Raw genomic sequence first — 10647 nt, 5'->3', positions numbered from 1 at the left:
GCAAACTACTTATTCTTATTTATACCTCTTTACTTGAATTTTTTAATAGTACCTTCACTTCTTTACGTGTGTAATCTGTATGTGCTCGACTATTTGGTGAAAAGGGAAATGTAAGTATTATGTCTGTGGTCGCATATTCGGTCATTTCTTCTCTAAAAGAAACTAGAGATTTCCAGTAATAAACCCCTTCCGCAGTATATGGCATCGCTGAACTGTTCCGAGGTCAGTTTCGAAGGTATGTACCAATTGAAAAATAGAATGATTCGACGTAATAACCGATCTGGTATCAGGTATCTTCACAATGTTGGTTCCTGACAAACCAATCAGCTGACAGCCGCATGACAGGCAGGCCTCACGCTTGCGCAGTAGCACACTTTTGGTATGAGGAATATGGCAGCGTCCTGAGTCCAGTTGGGGGGAATACGGCGTAACTGAGCACCTTCAGCATCACACTGGGAAAACTGAGACGCACCGGGCACAGTCAGAGGAGGGTGGGGGGCTGAGGGACGGCTACGAATAACACCCGTTAGCGATTTTACAGGTAAACGCGGCCGTTAGCGCCTGCCACTGTCTGCTTCTCCAATGTTTGCTTGATTGAACCCTGTCGCTAATGCGACTAGCTAGTTCGTCCGTAAAACCTGAGTGATGTGCTAGTTAGCCGTTAGCTGGTGGCTAACCCAAGCACTGGCCTGCCACAGCCCCCTTTTCTGCATTTGTCAAACAGACGCTGATAACAAAGTATATCGGCTGGTCACTGTAGTTAAGCGGAACAGCAAGTGTCGACGTCGCAAAACTATGCCGCCGTGCTTAGCCTGACAGTGAACCGCGTAGGCCTGCTGAAATGAACCAGTCTGGCTAACTGCTTGGTAACGTTAATGCTGTTTGTCATGGATTTACTTGACAGATCAGCAGCCAGCGCACAACCTGCACACAATTTAAGAATTGCTGTTTGCCATTTCAGCCTATTTCGTGTAACTGTTAGTTTTATATTTCTAGTTAGCTGTTTTTTAAAAAAGAGAGAAGAAATGATAGTTTTCGAGAAGATATTTGCATAAAATCCTTGCAGATCCACAGAAGATAATGCAAACTAAGTTCCCGTCTCGGTTTAGAGATTGTTTCATATAGTTGGCTAATGTCGGTGTGTGTTGCAATATATCTGCAGGGCACAAAAAACCCAAAACAGGTGAAAATAAGATTATCAAGCTCATATTATGTGTTTGGCCTGGCCTGGCCTAGATATAAGATTTTATATGGTTCTGAAGGTCTGCATCCTTCATGTGTTTCCCTACTCGAGCATTGCGCCTTTTAATTTACATGAGCTTCACTAATATCATTGCAGAGAAGAGAATTTAAACTAAAGGTATTTAAAAAACCTGTTAGAGCCATATAGTGATGTCATAGCACATGATATTTTGACCCTTGCACCCACTCTGATGCTAAAGTTTGTCAGCCATCTGCTTTCCAAAGGAAACAGGTGACCTAGCCTTGTAAACTAAATAGTATTTTTATAGTATGTAGAGTACTGAGAGTTACCTGATCAAATTGTTGTGATGGATACAACCTGTGGCTGCAGTCTAGTTGGGTAGTTCCTTGTGAGTAACATGGTATTAGATAAAGATATTTGGTAAAAAGGACACCCCAGTATCCTCTGTGGGATTGCGGAAATTGTCACAGACATCCACATAACAAGACCTTTGATTATTAAAAACTGTATTTGTTAAAGGAAAAGTTGTGAAAATCTGTTTGGATCAAGTTGTCATGTTGATTATGTGCTTTGCTTGCAGTGTGCTGGGTTCGCCTATCTCATATTTCTTTTTTCTGTTTTGTTAAAATGTGTTTGAGGATAGACCAGGAATAATTTGCTGTTGATAAGGGCAAAAAGGGACAGATGGGTACAGGGAGGGGTAAATCACATGACCCAGCACTGGAATCTACCTTGTTTTTTTCTTTTCCACAGTCGTAGCAGCACACTCATCCCAGTAATGTAATAAAACTGCTCTGCTCTGTGCTGCAGCAAAGCACAGTCTATGCAGTCCCTCATGCTAACATCTGCCTGTATGAGATTATACAGTTACATGACGGTATATTCGGAGGGAAATAAATTATTTCTTTATTCTTCCTGAAACAGCGATGTCAAACCTTTAAAACTTTGGAAGATCCTCATCCTGTGTTGCCATACTTAAAATTTGCCTAATATTGTGTCTGGTCCTCGGTAAAAAACAAGAAACTGTGATAAATGCATAGATGAATAATTTTGCTGCTCCCTGCTTTATTTGCACTCCGATCTGGAGAGGAAGGAAAACTGGAGTCAGATTTTTTTTCCCAGGATCCTGGCAGAATGCTGACACAGGTTCCCCTTGTCACATTGCAGTCGCTTACAATTTACTGCACTAAGGATAGCAGAGGCAGTTTTTCCCACCTTTTCTCTACTGTGTTCTGGTGACTGGTTTATCGTTAACTGTCCGCTACTTAAAGTAATGTTCTGTTTTGTTTTTATTGTCAGCTGGAAAAGCAAACCTGTTAATCCTTGTGCACCTGTCCTAGTCTGGAAGTAAAATTACAGTGATTTATTTTTCCTTCCCATTGTAAATTCAAATTGGGAGCCTGGCCAAACCCTAAGACACCATCTAACTTCTGTATATTTACGTAGCCTCAATTATCCATGCTGGCTTCATGCCAGACTTTATTGACACATTCTCAGTTCGTGAACTGCTGTATTGTTTTTGCACCTATGGTTATCAGCATGGAATGGAGACATTTGCTTCCCCTTTGTTTATGCTGAGCAAGCTGTAATATCCCAGTTGGTTCCTTGGGGGTGTCACTTTTCAAAGCGAGTCTGCAAGAATGCAACTATAAAGGATAGAGGTAGAGCATGAAGAGACAGGGTTGTCCCTGCTGTAGCTTATAACAGTGAAGAATGACTCAGTCATGGACTCCCAGCTGCAGAAGACTCTTCCCTGTTAATGGATAATCACTGTTTGCACTGTATTAGTTCGGTATCTGGTGGAAATCTCAGTCAAAATATGTTCAGAGACTGTGTGACATGTGTGTCACGGTATACTGGAATGTGTGTTATGTAAACATGGTATGGTTGTGAATTACAAAAGTCTGGGTTAAGGATTTTGGTAACAGCTGATATGACAACTGGAAATATAATACTTACCCTAAAGAAATGCCTAAACGAACATCTTTAAAACATGTTTTTCCTTGACCTTTGTATTTGTTGAAGGTGAAAAACTTGCTTTTTAAAAAATTCCTGTCATGGTAACTTTCCTTCTGTGTTTTAGGTCCTGTGAAAAGATGAATGTCGTCAAAGAAAACAGAGACCTGGCCTGTTTCTATACTACCAAACACTCCTGGAGGGGAAAGTAAGAATGCAACTTTTGTTTTGTTTTTCTTTTTTTAGACTCACAAATAGTATTTCAGTGTCTTCGGTATATTTTGTTTCAGATGTTATGCGTATAATTTCACAAAACAGTGGATCTAAAGCGGAAATGTCCCCAAATTATCACTTAGATCTTTCTTTATTTTTGGCTTCTTTATCTTGGGAAAATATAGGGGGTCATGCATGAAAAGCTGCTTTACTAAATGATAGAGCTAGTGTTCTTTTTCTGTCAAACATTGTAGGTGGTAATGAGTGCCTATCAGGAGATTAAACAACAGTAAACACTGTATTATATCTTGGCTGGGACAAGACATCAAACATTTTTGTTATGTCAAGAGCCTATTGGACTGGGGAAACATGCCTTCTTTCATGTTTACTGCCTACCTTATAAAAATTATAAGCTAATGTGTTTTATGTGTGTAGAAAAGTTAAGATACCCAACTGATTTTTATCCTAACTATGCCTTTAGGAAGTAACTGAGCCACTGTATGTTAATGCATTTTTAAAAGGAGATTAAAAACGGTTATGATGTAATACAATACAATGAAGCCAACGTACTTATCTGTGAACATGTATCTGATTAGCCCCCAAAGTCCATCATACACCGATTTATGGGACATTATACAGCATTTAAGTTGTGTCAGTGTGCAAATTGAACCCTTAAACCGGCAAATGTGTAAAACTAGTAGCTGCCCTGTACTTGGAAGCCCTCAAAGCTAATAGAAAGGACAAGTCCTAGTTTGAGCAGTCAGGAGGTGGGATCACATTACCAATACTTGCTTTCTAAATGCCTTTGTCCCATTAAGGCCTGCTATTGACCTGGGAAACTTAAGCAGGGCTGCAAAGCATTAGCCATCGTCAGAGGTTCATCCACTAATGCTTCTTGAAGTGTCCGGCAGAAACGCGCGTTGATGTACGATGACCCCTACAGTGAACACATCCAGTGGCTCTTTTATGCTCTATGAGGAATCTTGTTGGTGTGGGAAGCATAAGTGAATATCCTATGATTGAGCATTTCTATCCTCATAGTCTCTTCACATCCTTTTGGGAATGGTTTTCTGAGCAGGGAAAATTTGAATCGTATGTAATGGCCTTTTCATTCATCCCATGTTAGCTGAACATCTATGGGAGACTTGGGACGAATATGTTTGCTAGTGCTCTACACTGCCATCACGAGAAAGCCAGAGCTCATTTTCCCAGATATGATTTAAACTCAATCCTAGACCAGAGGTCAGCAGCTCTTCTTCTAATAGAAGAATCTGTTAGAAGAGGCTTTTTTAAAAAAAAAAAAAGAAAACATTGACCAGAAAATTATTTGTGACTGGCCTGTTATGATTATTTGGTACTTTTCATCGCAGCTATGAAATCATAGAAATTTAATAAAATAAGATGTTTACTTTTCTTATGAAACAATTTTGAAGTTGTGGTAAAAAATAAATATGATCATGTTTGGGATTATTTTGAAATGGAGTAACTGTGAAGTTAGGCAGGGCATTTCATGCAACATGAATGAAATGTATTTGTACTACTGCAATTTGACAGTAAATGCAGCATATAGTAGCCAAATGGCTTTAAAACAAAAAATAAAAATAAAAGATGTTTTAGATTTCATATAATTTTGTCAAGCTGCAACTAAAGCATACCAGTGAGCCATAAGCATTGTTGGTTTAAAAAATCTGTTTACATGTTCTTAAGTGTTTTTTTTCCTGATTTCACCCTTCTTATGCCTGAGCAACACGAGGATCCAATTTAAGGTCCTTTTAGTGGTTTATCGGACTTGCAAGGCTCACGTCATGACCCTCCTGACCCAAGTTAAATGCAGGTCATTAGGTCAATGCTTTAGTGAACAGGAATTTCTATCCTTATAGTCTCTTCCCATCCATACGGGAATGGTTTTCTGAGCAGGAAAAGTATGTGAATCACATGTAATGGCCTTTGTAAACATAAATTGTTGCCATCAACATTTGAAGGTCACTTTACTGACTCACTGAGGAGAGTGAGAGAAAGTGACAGAAAGTTAAGAGTAGGGCGGCAGAGAATTATGCGAGTGGGTGATCACAGAGAAATGAAAATGAAACTTGAGCTGGTGCTTGTGTAACCCATTTCTGTGCCTCAGACAGAAAACGTAGACAACCTGAGATTGAGTTGAGCAGTCTCTCTGGTGCAAGTCAAACGCAGTTTAGAGGATCTGCCACACAGGGCTTTGATAGATCAGCAGAGAGAAAGATTCTCATTAGGGTGCAGGTTTTCATCTTGCTTTATACCAGCTTTATTGTGGGTGGCTTTTGTCTTTAGTGGGTAGTGAGAAATATCTTATACCATTTGGTTTTAACCAACCAATTAAGCACTTTTTTGCCACACCACGAAGCATGCCAAGGAATGATGTTCTTGGTTTTATTTAATTATGCAATTGCAATACCCGCAGTAAGAGGAAGCTGTTTCAGGTTGCCACAGGAGTGCCTCAGAGTCACACTCTAATGTGTGATAGAGACAGACTTTGTGACATGTCATGTGACATTGCCAGTTGCCTTACAGAAGGAATAAAAAGACAAATTGTCAGTTAATCAGTTTGTTTTTGCCAAAACATCACAGTTAAGGAAAAAAATAAAATTAAAAAAAGATTTAATAAAGAAGATATGTGAGTTGTTGCATTTATCCATTTTCAAATGAAACCCTTTTCTCAGAACTTTAATTATTTCTTATAACTTTTGGTTGGTTTTCTATTTTTTGTTTAACTTTTTTTTTTCTTACACTTTACTAAATCATCTCCATCAACCCCTTTTTTAACAGCACTGTGCTACAAACTGACTTCCTATAGGCAAAGCTTGCAGAAATAGAGACTTAAGGAAAGTATAAATAAATGGCTCAAATTGTCTGTAAGAGAGCCTTCATGCACTTTACCAATTACAGTAGGACAGCCCTTATGTTTTATTTATAGAACTGCAGTAAATCTACAGCGTAGGCTATGGCTTAGCTGTGTACCATATGCTGTACCTGATGTGTACCTTCCCAGAAATGTAACTGTACATCCCAGTGATGCAGACCTCCACTGTGATTGGTCTGTTTGGTAGTAAACACAGTTTATTGATTAGCACAAAGATGATTTCGCAGTGAAACAAAATGTATTAAGCTATTACTGTATCTGTCTTCCTCAACTTCCTCGACTTCCTCAAATGGAATACTTTGTATTCTGCCAGTGTAGACAGATGGAGGTTTTCCTCATAATAGCTCTAACAGTCCATATACGCAGGGCCGGTTGTTCAGAGTCTCTCCTTCCTCCATTTCAGTAAAAGTAACTGTTCAAGAGTTTCTCAAAGTTCAGTGTGAATGGCTCAGTTTCGCTTGTGATGGCAGAGCGATACAAACACACCAGCACACTAGCATAAATGTCGCTCATTACTTAAGGGATTCAACACAGTACTATAAATCAGGCATTCGCTTTCCAGTGTGGACACAGGGATTGGGCCAGAGACAATATTTGTGGTCTTTTCTGCAGGGATGGTGGTGGGAAAAATTTAAAAAAAAAGAAAAGGTTTTGTTTCTGTATTTTTGCCCGCTTCCTTTTTTACACATTTCAGATTCAGTTTCAGATTTACTAACAGTGATGAAAATCTCGTAGACTTGAGTTCACTCACTGTTGCTGTAGAGTTTTCCACTGAAATATGCTTGTGAACATGATTTAGTCAAATCTTGTGACTAGTTTTAGAGAGTATTAGATTAAGATGTTTCCCTGACTTTTTACACAAATTGATTTTCTTTTATAGCTTGCTTTATATTTGCAAGTGTAGCACCTCTATTCAGTCTTTTGAAAAACTAGGCTCACCCTTACGGCTTCCACAGGAATTAAAATTTTAAATGTCATCCAGGAGCTGTGTGAGCACCGTTTTGACAGTGTTATCATTTTGGTGTGTGTTAATACAGTGCCACAATCTCTGTTTTTTGTTATTCAGTTTAAAGCAGTCATTTTCTTATTGCTAGTACAGCTATGCATCTTTTTCACCGTTAAAATTCTGTGTTTATACTTGGGGTCTTGTCATTGCCTCCCTTCATAGTATTATAGTTTTGGAGCGCACTCTATTCACTGCTTTCTGCATCTCTGTTATCCAGTGTTTATGTTGAGTCTTGTACGAAAGATTATGTTGTGTTGCCCTACTAACAACTCTTAAGCTCAGATGTCTTCGTGAGAAATGGAGCACGTTTTAAGGAGAGACGGTTGAGAAGTGTTCAGTCACATACGGTACAGGAAGTTGCCTAATGGGAAGATTATGAAACCTTAGTAATGGAGAGAGGAGAATGGTGATTATATCTGTGGTGTAAACTGTACCTGTTTTTGCTTCTATTACCATGATGGATGGCTAAACACATGATTGTTCCAAGTCTTGGCCAGTTGATTTTCATACCTTTGTATGAATGTAAATCTGAAATTCAACAGCATATGTTTAAAATGTTTTTAAAGGATTCTTGCAAAAGTGCTTTAAAGGTTGTTTAATATAATAGGAATAATCATTCTCATAATCTCTGCATAGTACTGCATAATAATCATTCTAATAATCTGCTCTCCTAAATTGATCTGAGTTGTGCTTCATCTTACATTGTGTATTCATTTCTTCCTGTTATTGTGTGCTTCATCCTGAAAGTCAGTTCTTGTTAAGTCTTTATTGTTTCATTTAAGATAATGGCATTGACGTTTACTTGGTTTACTATGCCGTTTCTTGTTTTAATGCCGCTGGCCTCTGTGAGCTACCAAACAAATTTCGTTGTATAACTACAATGACAATAAAGTTCTTTAAGTTTAAGTTTATTTATTAGCAGCTACATTCTACTATTCAACACAGGTTCAATTTAAAGACATGAATTAATTGTTAAATCAGAAAATTAGGCATAAATTTGGCTTTTTTTTTTTTTTTCCTCCACGTGTATACCAGATAGAGAAGACTGGATATTGCCTTTGTACCAAGATTGTTTGGTTTTTTTTGTTGTTTTTTTTTTAGTCTATCAGCCCACAGAGAATTAATAATTAACGAAGTTTGTGCTGACATCCAATTCAAGCCATTTGGCACCAAGGTCAAGACATGTAGAGAGCCAGAACCCTGAGATCAGGGCAGACTCATGGTTTTAGACTTCATTCCTTAAAATAACATAATGATGCAAAAGAGGCAGTGGTGTCAAGAGAGATGAAGCAATTTATATAGTTTTCTAAGGGTGAAGCTTCCCAAGAAGGACATGACATTGGTATATAAAGGAGAAGGGGTGGGACAGCCTGAGGGATGAGCCTGAGCCTAATGGCATTGCCTAAAGCAACTGCCTGTCAACTTGTGTTAGTCATTTCATTCATACAGAATTGCAAATGGATTATGTAAAAGTAACCACTAATATTAACTTCCTCTTACTCGGCTTTCTCATTGGACTAGCTCATGTTAACGGGACCTAATGAGGATGTACAAAAAGGAAAGGAACTAAGTCAGCATGTTCAGTCTGCACACTGTACTGTGTACTGTGCAAATATCTTGAGCTACCACTCTTGTCTTTACATTTTGGTTCAAAGAAACCAGACTTTTTGTAATTTTCCTGTAAAAATTTGATGAAACTGAAAAAAAATGAGCAAAGACCGTTGAGCCATTATATATTTAGTGAAGCCTAATCAAAGATGCAGAAATGCTCTCAGGTACCTGTCAAGAAGCCGTTTGTAAGGTACAAAAATGATGAGTAAAGGCTAATATATTCCAGATTACACAAGAGCTGGACTTAAAATCAGTGACAACAAATCTTGTGAAGTGATGAATACAAATTTGAAGTTTTTGACTCAAATCCTTGCATATATGTACATAGGAGGTCAGAGGAGCAGTAAGACAGTGAGTATGTGCAGCCATGGGTAAAACACAGTGTTTGGGAAATTATTAAACGCACAGGTATTCCTACTTTTGGGAAGAATGTCGTGGTTGCCGGACGCTCCAAGAACGTGGGCATGCCCATCGCCATGTTGCTGCACACAGACGGCCGTCACGAGAGGCCCGGAGGTGACGCTACAGTCACAATTTCTCACCGGTAAAACACAGTGATGAAAATGGAACAAGGGCAGCCAACATCCAAAGAAGAACTTTGAATGTCCTTCAAGAAACACAGAGAACTATTAAAAGAAAACTTGTTTAAGAGCGTTCAAGCTGGGTTGAAGAATCAAGGTGCTTGTTCCAAATATGGACTTTAAAGGTCATTAGAATTGTACAAACTCTGTTTTTTTTCTTCTTCTTATGTTGTGTATTTCCATGTATGTGTGCAGGTTTAAATTAGTCTCTTCACCCATTTCCTGTGTTAAAAGCAAAATATGCAGGAATAAGGGTAGCTCAAGACTTATGGAAAGCACATCGATACCAGGTACAATTTATATGTAAACACACTGTGTTTGCACTCTTTCTCTTAATAAACACAGCATAAATAACTTAATTTAAAAATGAAAATGTATGAATTGGGCAAAAACAGCTGAAAATGTTGCTGTTGCCAAAAAACTCCAACCAAGCACATATTGATCTGCCACATTTGACATGTGCACACTGTCAGCGTAACATACTAGAATACTGAGAAATCATAATTCAGCACTTCCTTCCTGTTATGTTAGAAAGCACCACTCATAACTTCTCTTGAATTTGTGTTTTCATCACTATTTAACAATGAGTCATCACAGAATTGCTGAGATACAAAAGGTTGTAACCTTTTGTTGTAATATGTCAGATAATATTCTTAGAACAAAAGCGATTTCGGAGGACGTGCGCTTAGACGTGACATGCCCTATATCGAGCCCAATCCCCGCATCACAGATTTAAAGAGATTTATCTGGATTTTCCCTTAAAATTTAAATGCATTCTGTGTATTGCCTATGCGCAAACCTGCCCTAAAATTCAATGAATAACCAAAATTTGCCTCACTGTTTTGTATGGAACCTTGATGACTCACACAGACAAAAATCAAAACCCACTGAAGGCAGTGTGTAAATGTTTGGAAACTACACATTGTTCACGTTCACTGTCGTATAGGGCCAGTGAAGCTAGATACTGTTAGGAGTTAAGGTTTTCCTGTGACTCACAAAACACCTGAAAACAATGTTATGACTATAACTTCCGTTCCCTGAAGGAGTGGAATGAAGTGCAACCCAAATGGTATGGGAAATCATGCTGCTGTATCCTGTATTCCTATTTGAGGAAAAGGGGAACTGACCTAACCAACCTGAATATGGTTGATGCCGTTAGGTAACCCAGTCTTTATAAAGT

The 10647-nt window shown here is 38.5% G+C and overlaps 1 protein-coding gene across 3 annotated transcripts in view; it reads left to right on the top strand.

The window, feature by feature from the left end:
* Positions 1-336: 336 nt before the first annotated feature.
* dnajc13 (DnaJ heat shock protein family (Hsp40) member C13) overlaps positions 337-10647 on the top strand; it is a 31521-nt gene continuing 21210 nt past the window's right edge. For 2 of the 3 annotated variants that reach the window (XM_026179953.1, XM_026179955.1), the window contains exons 1-2: positions 337-541; positions 3288-3368. In XM_026179953.1, coding sequence (XP_026035738.1) covers positions 3301-3368 — 68 coding nt within the window. In that variant the 5' untranslated portion in view covers positions 337-541; positions 3288-3300. The remainder of the gene's footprint in view (positions 542-3287; positions 3369-10647) is intronic. The other variant, XM_026179954.1, reaches the window with a different exon arrangement.

The sequence above is a fragment of the Astatotilapia calliptera genome, chromosome 9, assembly GCF_900246225.1.
Source record: "Astatotilapia calliptera chromosome 9, fAstCal1.2, whole genome shotgun sequence".
Lineage (NCBI taxonomy): Eukaryota > Metazoa > Chordata > Actinopteri > Cichliformes > Cichlidae > Astatotilapia > Astatotilapia calliptera.
Note: the sequence above shows the minus strand (reverse complement) of the source record. Positions and strands in the feature narration are given on the sequence as shown.